General features: G+C 41.7%; 2 protein-coding genes across 3 annotated transcripts in view; one reads left to right on the top strand and one right to left on the bottom strand.

The window, feature by feature from the left end:
- IKZF3 (IKAROS family zinc finger 3) overlaps nt 1-4,892 on the bottom strand; it is a 94,494-nt gene extending 89,602 nt beyond the window's left edge. The window contains exon 1 of one of the 2 annotated variants that reach the window (XM_058676597.1): nt 4,350-4,892. Coding sequence is in view for 1 of the 2 variants with exons in the window: in XM_004591151.2 (XP_004591208.2) it covers nt 1,663-1,669 (7 nt within the window). In the remaining variant the exon portion in view is untranslated. Of the gene's footprint in view, nt 1-1,662; nt 2,068-4,349 lie in introns of those variants that run through there. The other variant, XM_004591151.2, reaches the window with a different exon arrangement.
- Nucleotides 4,893-5,841: 949 nt separating this feature from the next.
- Nucleotides 5,842-13,871, top strand: ZPBP2 (zona pellucida binding protein 2). Its single transcript, XM_012928665.2, has 8 exons — nt 5,842-5,940; nt 6,097-6,162; nt 7,183-7,308; nt 8,299-8,460; nt 9,943-10,161; nt 10,710-10,792; nt 12,355-12,535; nt 13,401-13,871. The coding sequence occupies exons 1-8, from the start codon at nt 5,892-5,894 to the stop codon at nt 13,493-13,495; spliced, it is 981 nt and encodes a 326-aa protein (XP_012784119.1). The 5' UTR covers nt 5,842-5,891; the 3' UTR covers nt 13,496-13,871.
- The last annotated feature ends 5,157 nt before the right edge of the window (nt 13,872-19,028 follow it).

Here is a 19,028-nt window from a genome sequence, read left to right as displayed (position 1 = left end):
TAACTTAAATGCTGAAGTTTTTGCACTAAACATTGTATATAACATCTATTTTTATGGGCCTATAAATTTAATCTAGTCATCTAAACTCACAACTTTTAAAATCACTGATTTACAATCCCTTTCCATGTATAATCTGTACACTCATGCATTCTGAATGAAATTGTACTCAACTTTCCATTCATTTCTTCTGCAGAGTGCCTTCACGCAGTCTTATCTAAGTCTATTAAGACACTAATGTGCTAAAAGGTAGTAGTTGGTTGTGGGCATTTTTTTCTTTTTAAGCAATAGCATTTACAGAGAAAACACTACAGGTTCTATGACTTTACCACAATATTATTTGTGACTTCATAAAAATTTAAATATTTGCAATAATTGAAACATGAGAACTTTAAAAAATTATCTTTTCTGTTCTTGGCCAAGAAACCCTTACATGTTAAAAGTAAAATTTCATAAGCTATTATTTAATTTCAAACTACATATTTAAAAAAAAACCTTGATTAAATATTAAAGGTATAGTTTCTCAGATGAGAAAACAAATGAAACACTCTTAAGTAGTGACCATTTAAAAGTGTCTATTTAATAAATACATATGATTGACTTCTCATTCAGAGCTTTCCTGAGAGAAATGTTCATACAGGTCAAGGTATGAAAAAAAACTTACAAGCATATCCATATACAAATTGAGGGTTTAGGCGGCATTATTGCATTCAGTTGTATTACCAAACAAAAGTTTTACCATATTTATCTGTGTACCAAAGTACCTAACCATGTTTTGCTAATTTCATAGACTAGAATTTTTGAAGCTGCTGAAGATTGAGATTCATTGTCATGGAAGTTCCTTTGATTGTTAAGAGGAAAACATCCACTGTCTTTATCAAACCAGTATTTTAATGAGTCAGGTGTCGGTATGTCATCTTTTAGTAGAACGAATGTTTCTCATAAATTTCTACTTTCTAAATGCGACCTCCTCTGCCACACTGAGATGTATCTGCCATTTTTCAAAGTTTTAGAAACACTTGTTGAAAAAAACTACTAAACAATTTACTATAGCAAAGTGAAATTTTAATTATCCCAGTGAAATATCAAATGAAAAACTTTTGAGAATGTTAATTTTATAACTCTCAAAAATTAATCCAAATGATTTGTTTTAGCGAGGTTCTGGGTAAAGAAGCTTTGTTAGATGAAGTTCCAAGGGAACTGCAAACGCTAACCTCTTCAAAATCCACCTTTCCGGTATGACTGCATATACCCTTAGAAGAAAAGAGTAGCCACTTTTCCATCAAAACAAGTCACTCAGATTAGCCTAATATCGAAGGACATGGAGGCATAGACCCCCTCCCCAAATCCCAGAGGACGAGGTTTTCCACCCAGGTTTGTCGCCACTCAGGGACAACCTATACGTGTTCCTCCTCTGCAGACTTAGGGTTGCCCGCATGTCTAACAACCCCGAAGAAATAAAATTTGGGAGAAGTTATCACTTTTCAAAGTTGGGGGGGGGGGTGGATAAATGAGAGCCAGCGTGTTCTGTCCTCAGAAATACCTACGTAGTTTTGACTAAAGAAATAAATAGAAGCAAAACCGAGATTCAAAAGAACTCTGCTGTGCGCACCCGTTGAGCTTCTCAAAGACCCCATCAAGAAAAGAAACGGGCTGCAGGCTCACCTTCCATATCGCCGCCGGCCTGGGCTGGAGCTGCCGCGCTGCCTGCCCTGCCGATCCACGTGCTCCTGTCGTCGCCGGGACCCAGCGCCCAGCTGGCGGGAGATTCCCGGCGCGGGGACTCCCCGGGATCCGGCCGCCGCGTCGGCGCAGACTGCAAGGGGCAGGAGCGGCGACCTGCGGGTGCACGGGGTTATAGCGGCACTGGCTGGCGGCTGCTCTGAAGGACGCTCGCTGCGGATCGCCGCAGGTTCCGCGCCTTCAGACCCCTTTTGAATGTCAAACCCGAGGAACCCCGATAAGGTGGAAATGGCGCATCAGAAAATTGCCTCAGAATGTCTGTTTTAAAAGGATGATGGATGTGAGAGAGAGAGAGAAACTATCACGGAGACGGGAGTGGCAAGGGAAAGGTGGCAGCAAAGTTAAAAGAGGTCTTAATTTGAGCAAGACCTGGAAGTTTCTGTCAGGATTCTGGAATGATGGCCATGGAAATCATCAATGAGTACACATCAATGAGAACTCACTTCATTTGAAACAGCGTTTGTGCGCCTTTTTTTTTTTTTTTTCAGCTCTTTGATTTCAAGGGGTAAAAAGTTCTTGGTTCTTATTTTTCAAGACTTTTGGCACTTTCGTCCATTCAAACTTTTAATTTTTGGAAGCCATCTCATGTGTTTTTTCCCTTCTGGAACTGTCTAATTTACTTGCCATTACTCACAAAATGCTACTCTGCGTTTATTTTTCTTCTATTTTGCTTTTTTTTTTTTTCAACCAGGACACCTTAAAACAATGCATAAGCTGATATAGTCCTTAAGAGCAAGTCAGTCAGCAGAGTCAAGGGGGCAGGGGTAGTCAAGAGAAAATTAACATACAACATGTATGTACGAAGAGGAGACCAGTTGACATCTTTATCCAACACCCTCTCCAGTGTATAGAGGAGACATATACATTTAATTGCAGGGAAAGGGCAGTGTGACCACAAAACAATTTTTCAAAGCAGAATTTCTTCTTTCCATGGAGATCTGAGAGAGGCCTCAAGATACCCCATGTGTTGAAGGGGTCAGTGTATCAATGATGACACTGTTACTTTGGTTGGAAAGTTACAGCTTCATAGAAACTTACATAAACAACATAAAAGTACATCATTAAGTGTACACAAATATATTTCAGACTGAAGATTGAGAGTTTGGGCACCAGCTGACCACATCACAAGGAACCATGCTTACAGGTTAAAGAATGCATGCTGTGATTGAGTGAATTATGTTAGCCAGTGCCTTGGTACAGCCAGTCTGTGTAATACACTAGCATCTGCCGCAGGTAGTTTTGACTGAGTGCCTAACTTGCACTGGCTTTGTTTTTAAGATCACAGAACCAAAACAGCAGCTCTATAACTGTGTGAGTTGGGAGTCCCACAGGATAGTATTAATTTCAGAGAAATACTCTAAATACTAGGTCTAATTTTGGTACTGAAAGGGGAAATTTGTTGTTTGTTAGTTTCTGAAAGCAAAAATAGCACATCAAATGAAGCAGAAGAGGAACTGTAAACTTTCACAGGGATGGTGTGAGGATTAATAGCAATTTGATTATTAAAAAGCTATAAAAAAACTTTATTATCTTCTACAAATTTTTTCCATATTTACTCTGCCTATAATTCTATGGTATCTCAGGCTCCATAGAGTGACGCATAGGGGAATAGATGAAAAAGCAAAAGAGTGAAACAAAAGCAACTAACTCAACTATTCTGTCTTCAAAAAGGAGGAGCTTAAAACCCCTACCTTGTGGGCTGCACACAGTAACTTTCTTTCAAACAGCACAACTCTTTCAAAGAAGCGGTGGGGGATACTTTATAGTGGACAGACCCACTACGTGATGTGATGAAAATGTCATTTTATCTCTGTGGTCTTTCTCCCCCAAACCCACAACCCTAGTCTAATAATGAGAAAAACATCAAATTCCATTAGAGGCATTCTACAAAACACCTGACCACATGAGACCAGGCCAAAGTTCCCGCAAACAAGAAAAGTCTAAGTAGTTGTCAAAATCAAGAATATTCTAAGGAGGTATGACGACTAAATATAATAAGGCAATCTTGCTGAGACCCTGGCACAGAAAACAGACAATAGCTAAAAGCTAATGAAATCTGATTAAAGCATAGAATTCAAAATAGTAATGCATCAGTGTTTGTGAAAAATGTAATGTTGGACCTGGTGCTATGCCTCAGTGGCTAAATCCTCCAAGCAAGCACCGAAACCCCATGTGGGCACCGGTTCCTGTCCCAGCGGCCCCACTTCCCATCCAGCATCCTGCTTGTGGCCTGGGAAAGCAGTCAAGGACACCCCAAAGCCTCGGGACCCTGCACCCAGATGGGAGACCCGGAAGAGGCTCCTGGCTCCTGCTCAGCTCAGCTCCTGCCATTGGGGCAACTTGGGGAGTGAACCAACAGACAAAATATCTTTCTGTCTCTCCTCTCTGTAAATCTGCCTTTCAAATAAAAAATCAAAAAAAAAAATCTTTTTAAAAATGTCATTTAGAGGAAAAAGTCGTAAGAGTCTACATGTACTGACATTTTTCTGTAAATCTGAAACTTAAACTCAAAGACTTATTTTAAAACAATGGATACATACTTTCAAGATATAGCTATTTAGTCATTTGGTTAATTCTTGCAGGATTCAGTTTATCACTTGAAGACTTACCAGAATCTAGTATGTAACAATTCCTGGGAAGCCCAAAAACATGCTGTAGACTTAAAAAAAAAAAATGTACTCTGACTAAAACTGGAATGACATGCTTCTAGGGAATTGAAGATAATGCCTAAATTTGTCTTCATTATCATCACCTCAAGAAGGGAACCAGTTAAGGCTAAACCAAGAATCTAGGCATGGCAACTGCTAATGGGTGGATCTGAGTCACTGAATCGCACTTTATGGTTTATGCTACATAGGCAAAATTAACAGTGACTCAAAATGAAATTACTGACAAAGGTTGCTCCTGGACCATGTGAGATTGTCCAAGTACTGACGAGGCTCAAAGGAAATTAAAACCGAAAACTCTAGATCTCACCCTAAATAACCATTCTACACCCTGTCTGAACCTTGGGCTTTGTCTCCCAACCTACTCAAAACCACTACTGAACTGCGGGTGCTGTCCCGCTGCAAAGAGCTAGACAACACACGGGCTGCCCTGTGTGCTGCAGGCTACCCAACCAGTAGCCAACACAGCGACGTGCCCCTCTCTCTTCGAGCACTCGGTGCTTGCCTGATCAGCTATCCCACGGGAAAAGCCATCTTGGGCTCTTGTCTTTCGGTGGAATCCATTTTCTAAAGCAAGGTTACTTCAACAGCCCAGATCAATTTGCGGTGAAACTGATAAAAACTGTAATTCAGGGGCCAGTGCTGTGGCTCAACAGACTAATCCTCCACCCTGTGGCGCCAGCACCCTATATGGATACCAGTTTATGTCCTGGCTTCTCCATTTCTGATCCAATTTCCTGCTAAAGTGACTGGGAAAGCAGTGAGGGATGACCCAAGTTCTCGGGCCCCTCTGCACCCACGTGAGCGACCAGGAAAAGGCTCCTGGTTTCAGTTCAGCTCAGCCCTGGCCATAGCGGTCATTCTCTGTATCTTCTTCTCTGTGTAAAATTATACTTCGAGAAAAAAAAAAGATAAAAATTTAAAAGAAAAAAGATAATCCAAAATTCTTTTAGGGGCTAAGGAAACCTGAGGGTGCTACTAGAGAGGTTCGTCAGGGGTTCGGTTTTAAGAAAAGATTAATCCAATCAGGTTAAAAATAGTTTTGGGTGTTTCCAGTTACAAGGCGTTTAGACACATGGTTTCTGAGTTCACGCCAAGCAAGGCTTAAACAAGTCTCTCGTGGGGCGCCCCACTTCACGTGAGAAATCCCTTCCTCCTATCCTCATCGCCTCGCTCCGCAACCGCCACCCTCACTGCGGTCCTTGTGTCTGCCCGCCAGCCAACTGAGCCCCTGGCCTAAGGAAAACTCGGCACTCCAACCCCTGCCTTCCTGTCCTTGCCGCCCTGCTTCCTTCCCAGCAGATGACGAAGCCGCCAGCAACGAGAGAAAATGGCGCCCGGCGCAAGGCGCGAAGCATGCGCACGGCTCACGGCGTTGGCCGCGCGCACGCGCGCGAATTCGGGGCACGCCTGCGTTCTCCCGGAGTAGCGGAGTAGCGATGGACCGGTAGGGGCCCGGCCCACGACGGTAGCTCCTGAGCCGTGATGCGAGCGTGGGTCCTTGTCTCCGTGGTGCTCTGGTACCTCACAGGAAGTGCGGCTCCTCTTGCGTGGTCCCAGGCTTCTCCCCTCTGCTTGGGGCTTCCCTTTCCAGCCTCCTCCTCCTCCTTCTTCACTTCCTCCTCCTCTTCCTTCCCGCCCGGCCCCTCTGGTGACTTTAAAAACTCGGTGGTTTCTTTTCCTCCCGCAGATGGATGGCCGCGTTCTTCCTTACTCAGTAAGAAAGGCTTCATTTATGGCAAGACAGGACAGCCAGGTAATGAGGTCCTCTTCCCACGCAGGACCTTGCCGGCAGAGCTGGGACGTCGTGGATTGGCTAAGGTTTCTGAATGCCTGCTGTGTGCTTGGCCACCGGCCGAATGTTGCATGCTGTTATCCCGCAGAGCCACCCTAGGCCTAGTCGAATCGCCTCGCCTCCTGCCACCCAGTGGGATACAAGCCGGGTCTCTCCTTCCTGTGTCCCCTCCCTTGTAGGTGGTTCCGTGGCTTTGCAAGGGAGGTTGCTCACGCCGAGGCCCCTTGGTGGGGAGGCCTCCGTCCCTCGGCGTCTGGGGCTTAGTCCACTCCTCCCAGGAAAGCAGGTCATGTGCTTAGAACACGCGTCACCTTGGATAGCTTCCAGCCACTTTACAGCCTTAGTCACCTTGGATAGCTTCCAGCCACTTAGCCTTAGTCATGTTTGAGATCCTGCCACGTTTGCGACCCTGTCCCCACCGAATTGTAGGCTTGGTGCTCAGAACTCTTTCAGATCGGTGACTTGTCGGACTACGTTTGGCTCCAAGCCTCCAGGGGCAGCTGCCACCAAATCTGAAAGAACAGGTCGTTGCAGCCCTGTCTCCTAGCCCACGCCGTGTAGATAGACTTCAAGCAGAGGAAGTCTACAGTTAAAATACTAAATTACTTTGCGATGAGCATCGTCAACTTGGAGATACTGACACTTTGCCACCACACTCAAGTCCTTTTCTAAACTTTACAGGGGTCACAACCAAGACCTCAAAAAAAAAAGAGTATGATTTGAGGTCTAAATCTGTACATTAAAATGAACTTCTATTACATACATTTTGGTAACACTGTAATATCACAGAAAAAAATGACTAGCAGCCTAAAGGTTTAAAACATACTGTAAGAAGCAAGAAGGACTTCGGTTCCAAGTATTTATTTTTGAAATAGCAAACCCCAAAAATAACTAATTAGTACCATTGGGACAGAAAGGCTGGGGGTTGTGTCTTCATTTAATTTGCTGTTTAATGAATGTATAAATTTTATTTTGTCACAGTGAAAATATATGTAAAATTACATCAAAACAGCCCAGTCCTTATCTGTATGGATTTTGTACGTTCTAGAAAAGAAACAGTGGATCCCACCTACTTATGGGTTGGGCCTAATGAAAAGACATTAACAGGTAAAATGTTCGATTGTCATTCTTTTTTAATGATGTAAACTTTTGTTTTTTTTTTAAAGAAAGGTGCCATAATTTACTGGAAAGAACAACGTGAACTTGAATTTTAACTGCAGTTTTACTTGCCCTATACTTAGGCAATGAATGTTATAGTTTGGTCTGTGTCTTATTTTCTCATTATTCAAAAACAAGCAGTAGTTTTTGTCCACTACTGCCCAAAGCTGAATATATTAGATATATTAGTTCAACAGCCTTTGTAAAACCTAAAACTCAACCTCATAGCACTAGTAACATGAGATGAAATACCCATCGTGTAATTTTTCATGATTGTTACAGGAGTGCTTTGAAATGTAAGCATTATTCATTTCTGCTTTATGTCAAGAAAAATGGTAATAGAGGGCAGTGCAATTTCATTTACTGGATACTGGTATAAACTAGTCAAAACTAGATGCCAGAAAAACAATTTAAAAAAATCAAACATGTGTTTCAAAACTGTACTTTTGTGAGTTACCATCTAATAATATCACAGAATTAAGATTTTTCTTGTAGGGCCCGGTGTAATAGCCTAGTAGCTAAATACTCATCTTGCATCTGCCAGGATCCCATATGGGTGCTGGTTCATGCCCCAGCTGCTCTACTTCGCATCCAACTCCCTGCTTTGGCCTGGGAAAGCAGTCGAGGATGACCCAAACTCTTAGGACCCTGAACCTGCATGGGAGACTCAGAAGAAGCTCCTGGCTCCTGGCTTCAGATGACTTAGCTCTTGCTGTTGGGGTCACTTGGGGAGTGAACCAGCAGACAGATCTTTCTGTCTCTCCTCCTCTCTGTAAATCTGACTTTCCAATAAAATTAAATGTTTAAGATTTTCCTGTATTCTTGAAGTTGAAATAATAATTTTTAAACTTTTTTGTCTATTTTTAATTTTAAATAAGGTTGAAATTAGTGTTTTAAATCATTTTGTGTTAAATAACCAAATAACCCATTTCTGTTTAGGAAATAATAGGACAAATATAACAGCAACAGGAACATTGATGGTGAAAGATTTTATGGAGACCTTGTCTGGACTTTACACATGCACTCTTTCTTATAAGACTGTTAAAGTAGAAACCCAAGAAGAAACTGTAATAAAGAAGAGATATGATTTTATGATATTTGGTAAGAATGTCAACACATACCTTTAGTTTGGATTAGAATGAAGCATCAGGTTCCTTCTTTAATGAAAATGAGTCTTTTAGAGATGATCCTTAGAACCTATGGAGTTTCTGTGGGCTCATACCTGGGTGGTGGTAATTGGCTGAATGCAGCAGGAAGGTCGGGATGCTGAGAAAGCATGAGACTGCTATGGCAGGACCTCCCTCCAGAAGATGGAGAAGATGGATTGAAATCAGCCAGCATGCCAAGTACACCTGCTCCTTCTGTGGCAAAACCAAGATGGAGAGGCATGTGTGGGCATCTGGCACTGTGGTTCCTGCAGAAAAACAGTAGCTGGCGGTGCCTGGGTGTAAACACCACTTGCACAGTCACAAAGAATTGAAAGGCCAGGACAGGTGCCATCTTGCAGACATCAAATAGCCTGTAGTAAATAGGTTAATTTTTAAAATTAAAAAACCCCAAAAATAAAGAGTATTTTTGTGTTTGACTAAGCAGACTCTTTAATTGGCACCAGATCGTTGACCTTAAATAATTTCTTCAACTCTCCACTTTCCTCTTCTCCATATGCAAGTATAATCTTTTTTATCACCAGTTTGCCAAGTATATGTAAAAGCAAATTAATAACTTGCCCACTAGGACTGTCCCAGCAGCAATGTGACACTTTCTGCAAATTAAAACCCCCCGTTAGGAGCTGGCACGTCAGCATTTAAGGCTTATCCTATGCTTGAAGCCCCAGCATCCCATACAGGAACCAGTTTGTGTCCCAGCTGCTCCACTTTAGATCCAGCTCCCTGCTTACTGCCTGGGAAAGCAGTGGAGGATAACTGAGGTCCTAGGGACCCTGGACATGTGGCCGATCCAGAGGAAGCTCTTGGCTCCTGGCTTCACATCAACTCAGCCCCAGTTGTTCAGGGAGTGAATTAGCAGATAGAAGATATCCGTTTCTCCTTTCTCTGTAAATCTACCTTTTAACTAATTTATATGTGTCTTTTAAAAACAAAAACAGACCAAAAAAGCTCCTCAAAAACTTATGTTTTTCTTAGCAGTGTTACCTGTTTAGCCAGTGCATATAACCGTTTGCAATTGCATTAGATCAGGCCCACTAGGTAAGTCTGGCCCTGCCAAGACAACTGCAGGTAGAACTCAAAACTCAGTAAGTCTATATACTCTAGCAAGCTGATCCTTAAGCTGATAATTTTGTTTGGCCCTCAAATAATGTTCTAAATATCTAAGAAGGCCTTGGCAGAAAAAAACATTCCCCATGCCTACTCTGGGTAGAAAATGTATCAGGTAAAAAAATAACATGTTTTCATTCATGTTATTAGCTTTGTGTATTTTTGTAAAGACGAACTGCAGATCATTTTACTAGATAAGTGAAAAGTCTATGCTGATTGGCAAAGTTGATAGGATTTAGTATGACGTGTTATTTGAACATTGGTAAAAGAAATTACTGGTAGAAACAAGTTGTTTTTATTCTTTTTTAAGCCTATCGGGAGCCTGACTATTCATATCAGATGGCTGTACGTTTTACCACCAAGTCTTGTGTAGGAAGATACAATGACCTGCTCTTCAGAGTACTAAAGAAAATCTTGGATAATTTAATCTCTGATTTGTCATGTCATGTCGTAAAACCATCATATAAGTGCCATTATGTTAAAACTCCAGAACGTGACCTCATACATGAACTGTTTATAGCCTTTCAAGGTAAAAAAAAAAAAAACAAAACAAAACAAAAAAAACCTGTAGCTTTTTAAAAAATGTTATGGATGTAGTCCTAAGCTGTTAATGAAATTATGTTATGAAATTATTTATCATTGATATGATATAAATAGTAGATTTATTATTAGTTTTATTAGCCTGATTGTGGTTTTAAAAATTAACACACTAATTAAATATGACATGTTGTTGGTTGCTTATAACTTAGAAGTCAATATTGCTTTCATAATTTAGCATCTAAGCAGGTAATGTTCCACTTACGACATATCATAAAATTTCAAATTGCATTTTTAAGAACTGAACAAAAGCAAGTAACTAAACCACATTTTACTGTACCTGTATTAATTTTAAACCTTGTAGTTACTTCCATTAGCCCCCAGGTGGAGTAAAGTCATGATGCAGAAGTCATTTAAACTGTGCACCTTTGTTTTTAGGAGAGCGAGATGAAGCACACATATATACTAACTTTGGGCATTTGGAGCTTTAGTTCAGTGTTTATTTAATCCCGTGTAAGTCCATCTTTTCTTCCTCTCCAGTTAATCCCTTTGCACCAGGGTGGAGAGGTGCATGTAACACATCCAATGACTGTGAAGAGACCACGAATCATAACATCCTCCAGGTGAGAATCCCATTTTAAGATAAAAGTACTTGCAGTCAAAAAGGCTATTTGAATTTTTTTAAATACTTCATCTCACTAAAATTTCTTTAAGAATGTATTTATGTTGTAAATATATATATCAGTAATAAAAACATTTCTCAGGCTGGCACAGTGGCTAAAGCCTCCTGCAGTGTCAGCATCCCATAAGGGCACTGGTTTGAGTCCCCGCTACTCCACTTCCAATCCAACTCCCTGCTTTGGCCCAGGAAGGCAGCAAAGAATGGCCCAAGTCCTTGGGCCTCTCTCTGATCTCTCTCTCTCGCTCGCTCACTCTCTCTTTTGCTCTGTCTCGCTACCTTTTCTCTGTAACTCTGACTTTCCAATAAAAATAAATCTTTTAAAAAACATTTCTTAAGAAATACATTTACTTAGGCCCGGCGGCGTGGCCTAGCGGCTAAAAGTCCTCACCTTGAACGCCCCGGGATCCCATATGGGCACCGGTTCTAATCCCGGCAGCTCCACTTCCCATCCAGCTCCCTGCTTGTGCCCTGGGAAAGCAGTTGAGGACAGCCCAATGCATTGGGACACTGCACCCGTGTGGGAGACCCGGAGGGGGTTCCTGGTTCCCGGCTTCGGATCGGCGCGCATCGGCCCGTGTGGCTCACTTGGGGAGTGAATCATCGGATGGAAGCTCTTCCTCTCTCTCTCTCCTCCTCTGTGTATCTCTGGCTGAAATAAAATGAATAAATCTTTAAAAAAAAAAAAAGAAATACATGTACTTGAAAAAATCTTTGAAAGTGTCATTGATTTTTTGTTGTTGTTGCAGTAAATTAAGCTAAGATTGTGAGAGTCTTAGCTATACGAAGATGTTCACCTCGGAGTGATACATCTGGACTGCTATCACTCCTCAGGTTGCTATTATGCATTTTTAGCTAGATTGTAAAGATAGAATCCTGATTTTCCCCCCCAAACAATGATCAAGTAGCTGGGAAAAAAACAACCTCACTTATCATGTCATTCTAGGTTAAGCCGCTGGTCCTTCTGAAATTATGTCTGTACTGATCCTAATGGTTGCTTTCTTCTCTGCTGTTCCCCTGGAGCTGAGAACTTGGCTCTCCTGATCTACTTCCTGCCTTTGGTGTTTTATTTGGCTTATGGAAAGTGCTCAGTTCATGCTATTATTAGACTCTATGCTCAAAAAAACAAAACAGGGCATTGTGGCACAATGGGCTAAGCTGCCGCCTGGGACACTGATATCCCATATCTGAGCACAGGTTGGAACTCTGCGTCCAATCCAGCTCCCTGAGAATGCACCAGGGAGGCAGCAGGTGATGCTCGAGGACTTGAGATCCTACCTCCCATGTGAGTCCTTTTGCTTTGTTTGTCACCGTTGTACATGTGAACTGACCATAGTTAATGAAGTCAAGGTTAGAATAACTTCAGAGGTAATAACGAGTTTTCAGGAATTCATGTGTTACTTGAAGCATGGCTGCTTGTACTACATCCCATGGCTTCTGATCAGGAGGGGAGATTTGATTCACGGTTTAGTAATTGCACTTTCCTCTGGTATTTTTAAATCTCAGGCAAGAGATCGTATAGAAGAATTTTTTCGAAGTCAAGCATATATTTTCTATCATCACTTTAATGAGACTGTACCAGCCATGCATTTTGTAGACCACAGTTTTCAAGTAGTACGTATGGATAGCTGTCGACCAGGCTTTGGAAAAAATGAAGGTCTACACAGTAATTGCGCTAGCTGTTGCGGTAATTATAGAATATAAATATTTAAATATAACATCAGAAGAATAGATGTATAATTCATGATTCTTGAGTATTTATACTGATATTCTTAGTAAAAATATTTAGGAAAAGGAAATAAAATTCAAAGTTCATGTTTTAAATATAATTATTTTAATGTATATTAATTCTACTTAACATGCCCTCTTGTTTTATAGAATATTTCTTATAGTGTTATGGTTTAAGCTTCTATGAGAGAAAACCAAAAGATCACACAGAGAACAAAGAAATAGGAACGGGGCCCGGCGGCGTGGTTTAGCGGCTAAAGTCCTCGCCTTGAACGCCCCGGGATCCCATATGGGCACCGGTTCTAATCCCGGCAGCTCCACTTCCCATCCAGCTCCCTGCTTGTGGCTGGGAAAGCAGTTGAGGATGGCCCAATGCATTGGGACACTGCACCCGCGTGGGAGACCTGGAAGGGGTTCCTGGTTCCCGGCTTCGGATCGGCGCGCATCGGCCCGTTGTGGCTCACTTGGGGAGTGAATCATCGGACGGAAGATCTTCCTCTCTGTCTCTCCTCCTCTGTGTATATCTGACTTTGTAATAAAAATAAATCTTTAAAAAAAAAATAGGAACGCGGAAATGGGGCATAGTAAAAGATACTACAAATGCTGTTACTAAAGTTAAAAAGAGTTAGGATTCTAGCTTTCTGCTATCTTTAAGATCATCCTATTACAAAGTTTGAAATTCATAATCAATCTTGCAGAATTTAATTGGCTGAGCACTACTCCAAAAGCAAATAGAAACAGTGTGACGGTGAAGGCAGATTTTTATTACTGGTATAAAATACCACTTGCTTGTAACCATCTGTTACCTGTGTTTTCCTCTGCAGTGGTTTGCAGTCCTGGCACCTTTAGCCCTGACGCTGACGTTACTTGTCAGACCTGTGTTTCTGTCCATTTCTATGGAGCTAAATCTTGCCCATAGACTCCACCCAGAAATCAGTCATCCGAAGATGCGAGTGGAAGGCATTGTCACTGGCCTGCTGTGGAGAGGGATGACCTATGATGACTGTTCAAGTTTCAGAGCATCATGGACAGTTAGTTCCATTGGGTAAGATCAACAAGACCAAAAAAATGAGAAAACGTGCGTTTTAGAAACATGCGTTTAAAAAAAAGTTGGCATGGTATTTCTAAGAAGTTACTGAATGCAATATCTCCAGTGAACCAAGGAAAATCTATTAATGGGTGATATTTAATGAAACATGTTTTGTTATTTACAAACTGAATCTGTACCTAAGATTATATTAAGGTCAAGAAGAGTAGCAAAATATAATAAAAATTCTGTATTTTCCATATAATAATTTGTTTGAAATCACTTACATAAAGACATATGTATCACTTTCATAACTAGAACAAAACTATTTTTTGTTTTTCTTTCTTTTTGAATAATTAATAGACTGTTTTAGTATAGGTTTAGGTTTATAGAATAATTAAACAGATAACAGTGTTCCGTGTACCCACCCCCCACACACACAATTATCCTTCCCTATAGTTTCCTGTTAGTAACATCTTGCACACTGTAGCACATTTGTTACAAGTAATGAAATAATATTGATACATTATTATTAACTATAGTCCTTAGTTTACATTAAGTTTCATTCTCCATGTAGTGAGATTCTATTTTTTAGAAAGAATTTTATTTGATAGGCAGAGGAACAGGGAGAAAGAGACAAAGATATCTTACATAGCTAGTTCATTCCCTGAACGTCCACAGTGACAGAGGCCAAGCCAGATAGAATCCAAGAACCTGGAATTCCATCCAAGGCTCCCACATAAGTAGCAAGGGTCCAAATACTTGGGCCATCTTCCATTGCATTCCCAGGCACATTAGCAGGGTGCTAGATCGGAACTGAAGCAGTCAGGATGCAAACTTGAACCCCAATATGGGATATTGGTACTTCGATGCAGGATGCCAGAATCAGAAGTGGAGGCTTAATGCACTGTGCTACAGGGCTGCCCCCCACCCCACACACACACTGTTGATTTCCACCAAGGTGAAACGTCACAAGTCCACCATTACAATTTCATACAGAATAACTTCACCACCTCATAAACTTCCCATGTTTCACCTCTGCATCCCTCCCTCCTGGGGTCTGTGGCCACCACTGATTACTCTGCTCTCTGGTTTTGTCTTTTACTCAATGCCGTGTACTTGGAGTTTCCTCCTATGTAGACGTTCAGGCTGGCTTCTTTCATGTAGCAATATGTTTTTAAGTTCTGTCTCTCTTTTTCTGACTTGTAGCTCACTTTTCTTTAGTACTGAATCATATTCTGTTGTGAGGATACATCGTAGAGTTTATCCATTCCCCCATGAGGGAATCCTACCTGCTTCCAATTTTTGAAGAATATGGTGCTACCGACCTGTGTGTATAGGTTTTTTTTTTTTAAAGATTTATTCAGTTTATTACAAAGTCAGATATACAGAGAGGAGGAGAAACAGAGAGGAAGATCTTCCGTCCGATGAGTCACTCCCCAAGTGAGCCGCAACAGGCCGGTGCTGCGCCGATCCGAAGCCGGGAACCTAGAACCCCTTCCGGGTCTCCCACGCGGGTGCAGTGTCCCAATGCATTGGGCCGTCTTCAACTGCTTTCCCAGCCACAAGCAGGGAGCTGGATGGGAAGTGAAGCTGCCGGGATTAGAACCGGCGCCCATATGGGATCCCGGGGCATTCAAGGCGAGGACTTTAGCCGCTAAGCCACGCCTCCGGGCCCTGTGTGTATAGGTTTTTGTGTGGACATAACTTTTTAGCTTAGTTGGGTGAATACCTAGGAATGTGGTAAGACTATGTTTTGTAAGAAACCAAGAAATGATCTTTCAAAGTAGCTTGCCATTTTGCATTCCTATCAGCAACAAATAGTGTTCTTTTTGGCCCTCATCCTGCCCAGCATTTGTTATTGTCAGTTTTTTGGATCTTGGCCATTCTAGTAAGTATATAGTATAGTTTATTGTTGTTTTAATTTGCACTTCTCTAATGACATCTGATATTGAATGTCTTTTTATATGATTGGGCGCTGTCCCTATATTTTACCAATTTTTACTTGTATTATTTATTATTGTTGAGTTCTACGTGCTTTTGTATATTTTGGACTTTTTAAGAATATTTACTTATTTATTTGAACAACAGAATTATAAAGAGGAGAGACAGAGAGAAAAAGCTTCCATCTGCTGGTTCACTTCCCTAACAACTACAACTGCCAGGGCTGGATCAGGCCAAAGCCCTTCCCAATATGGATATGGGGCCCAAAGACTCAGACCATCTTCTGCTGCTTTTCCAGTATGTTAGCAGGGAGATGGATCCAAAATGGAGCAGAGACCAGAACTATGGTGTATTAGGCTGCGTCTGTGCCTGCGGCACCAGCATCCCATATGGGCATCAGTTCAAGTCCCAGCTGCTCCACTTCCAATCCAGCTCTCTGCAGATAGCCTGGGAAAGCAGCAGAGGATGACCTAAGGCCTTGGGCCCCTGCACCCATGTGGGAAACTCAGAAGAACCTCCTAGCCCTCTGCTTCCCAACTCTGATCATTTGGGGAAAAGATGGAATATTTCTCCCTGTGTCTCCTTTTCTCTCCGCAACTCTGCTTTTCAAATAAAAATAAATAAATTTTTTAAAAGATTTTTTTTATTGCAAAGTCAGATATATACATAGAGGAGGAGAGACAGATCCTCCATCTGATGATTCACTCCACAAGAGGCCGCAATGGCCAATTCTGAGCCAATCCGAAGCCAGGAGCCTCTTCCAGGTCTCCCACGTGGGTGCAGGGTCCCAAGGCTTTGGGTCATCTTCCACTGCTTTCCCAGGCCACAAGCTGGGAGCTGGATGGGAAGCTGGGCCGCTAGGATCAGAACCGGCGCCCACATGGCATCCTGGTGCGTTCAAGGCAAGGACTTTAGCTACTAGGCCACCACACTGGGCCTAAAAATAAATAAATCTTAAAAAAAAAAAAAAAAAAAAGGTGAAGCAGTCAGAGATCAAACCGGACACTTACTTCACAGGAAGTGGCTTAACCCCATGCCACAAAGATGACCTCCAGATTCAAGTTTTTTCTTTAGATACTTCTTTTCTTTAGATCTCCATTCCTTTAACATTGCAACAGTGTATCTTACAGAGCAGATCTTCATTTTAATAAAGTCCAATATACTTATCTTTTTTCTTTCTTTTGGTGTCTGAAAACTGATCACCAGATCTGCAGTCCCCTCAATAGTGCATTCTAGAAGCCGTGCATTTGGTGTTTTATGTTTACATGTAAGATCCATTCTGAGTTCATTTAAATGTTGTGTGTCCAGACTCCTTTTTTCACACATGAATGTCCATTTGTTGGTGAGCTTTGTCCTTCCTCTGTGAGATGGTCTTTGCTTCTCTGTGAAAGAGCCAAGACTGCGGTTGTTTGGGGCCTCGTCGATTGCGGCTACAGGCCTCTACCAGCCATGTGCTGTCCTGGCAACGAGGTCTTGCGGTTTGTCATGGATAGCCAGTGTCAGTCCTTTAACTTGTTATGTAGGAAAGTGCGCATTATCGTGGGTCTTCACATCTCCATGCAAATTCAGACTCAGTCTGTCGGTCCCCAGAAAGGAGTGCAGCCAATCGGACAGGGCTTGCGTTGACTCTCTAGGTCAAGTTGTGTGCAGAGAACTGACAGCAATTTAAAATCTTCCCATCAGTGAAAATTAATTATTTTCCTCATACAGAGCTTGCAAGTATACTCTCAATTTGATGTTTTAGTGCTAATGCAAATGATATTGTGGGTTTAATTTCAAATTCTAAATGTTTATTACTGGTATGTAAGGAGAGAATTGGGCTTATATATATTAACTTATATTCTGTGTCCATACTAATCACTACTAGTCCCAGGAATGTTTCAGTTCCTTGGAATTTTCTATATGAACAATCATGCCATCTGTGAACAAAGACAGTTTTACTACTTCCTTCCCGATCTGTATATTGTTTTTCTTTTCTTAATGCATCAGTTAAGGACTCTGTCCAATGTTAAATAAGAATGGTTAGAGAAGACCTCCTTACCTAGTTCCTAATCTTAGAGGGAAGGCATCCAGTTTCTTCCCCCGAGGTAGGATATCGTACGCTCTTTTGCAGACTTTTTTTTTTTTAAGATTTATTTTATTTTTATTACAAAGTCAGATATGCTGAGAGGAGGAGAGACAGAGAAGAAGTGGAGCTGCTGGGATTAGACCAGCAGCCATATGGGATCAAGGCGAGGACCTTAGCCACTAGGCCACGCTGCCGAGCCTTTGCAGACTTTTTTGTTGTTGTTGTTAAGTTAAAAAATCTCCTAGAGTTTGGTTTGGTTTTTGATTTTTTTACTGGTAGCTACCACTCAATTGTCCTTCAAAAATTATGGAAATGGGGTCTGGTGCATTGGCCTGGTAGCTAAATTCTCACCTTGTAATCGCCAGGATCCCATATGGGCACCGGATTGGTTCTTGACTACTCCACTTCCCTTCCAGCTCCTTGCTGTAGCCTGGGAAGGCAGTAGAGAATGGCCCAAAGCCTTGGGCCCTATACCTGCATTGGAAACCCAGAAGTTGTTCCTGGCTCCAGATCGGTTCAGCTCCAGCTGTTGTGGCTACTTGAGGAGTGAACCAGCAAACGGAAGATTTTTTTCTTTCTGTCTCTCCTTCTCTCTGTAAATCTGTCTTCCCAATTAAAAAAACAAATTTTAAATATATATATATATATATATATATATATATATATATATATATATATATATATTAGCCCAGCACAGTAGCCTGGTGCTTAAGATCCTCGCCTTGCATCCACCAGGATCCCATACAGGTGCCAGTTCGTGTCCTGCCTGCACCACTTCCCATCCAGCTCCCTGCTTGTGGCCTGGGAAAGCAGTCAAGGATGACCCAAAGCTTTGGGATCCTGGCTCCTGGCTTCAGCTCTGGCCATTGTAGCCACTTGGGGAGTGAACCAGCAGATGGAAGATCTTTCTCTCTGTTTCTTCTTTTCTTTGTAAATCTGACTTTCCAATAAAAATAAATAAATCTTTTTTAAAAACATTGTAGGAATGGTCACAACCCATTCCAGCTCTAGCTGCCATGGACATTTGGAGAGTGAGCTGGTGGGTAGGAATCCTGTGTTTGTACATCTCCCTCTCAAGTAAATAGAATTTTTAAAAAAGATTTATTTATTTTTATTGGAAAGGCAGATATATAGAGAGAGGAGGAGAGACAGAGAGGAAGATCTTCCATCCGATGATTCACTCCCCAAGTCACAACAATGGGCGGAGCTGCATCAATCTGAAGCCAGGAGCCAGGAGCTTCCTCTGGGTCTCCCACACAGGTGCAGGGTCCCAAGTCCTTGGGCCATCCTAAGTAAATAGAATTTTAAAAGAGAAATGGATTTTAAGCACATACCACCAATATGCTGACATCATGTATATAGAATATATATGACTTAAGCCACTCACTAATTACTAGTAAAGCTTAATTTCTT

Source organism: Ochotona princeps, chromosome 17 (genome assembly GCF_030435755.1).
Source record: "Ochotona princeps isolate mOchPri1 chromosome 17, mOchPri1.hap1, whole genome shotgun sequence".
NCBI lineage: Eukaryota > Metazoa > Chordata > Mammalia > Lagomorpha > Ochotonidae > Ochotona > Ochotona princeps.
The sequence above is the reverse complement of the archived record's forward strand: the minus strand, read 5'-3'. Positions and strand labels throughout refer to the sequence as shown.

Bases quoted from the DNA above. Each gene is read 5' to 3' on its own strand.
- ZPBP2 (XM_012928665.2), top strand. From the start codon at position 5,892: ATGCGAGCGTGGGTCCTTGTCTCCGTGGTGCTCTGGTACCTCACAGGA. The intron at 5,941-6,096 runs GTGCGGCTCCTC...TTCCTCCCGCAG, and splicing joins GCTCTGGTACCTCACAGGAA to ATGGATGGCCGCGTTCTTCC. The intron at 10,162-10,709 runs GTAAAAAAAAAA...CTTCCTCTCCAG, and splicing joins ACTGTTTATAGCCTTTCAAG to TTAATCCCTTTGCACCAGGG.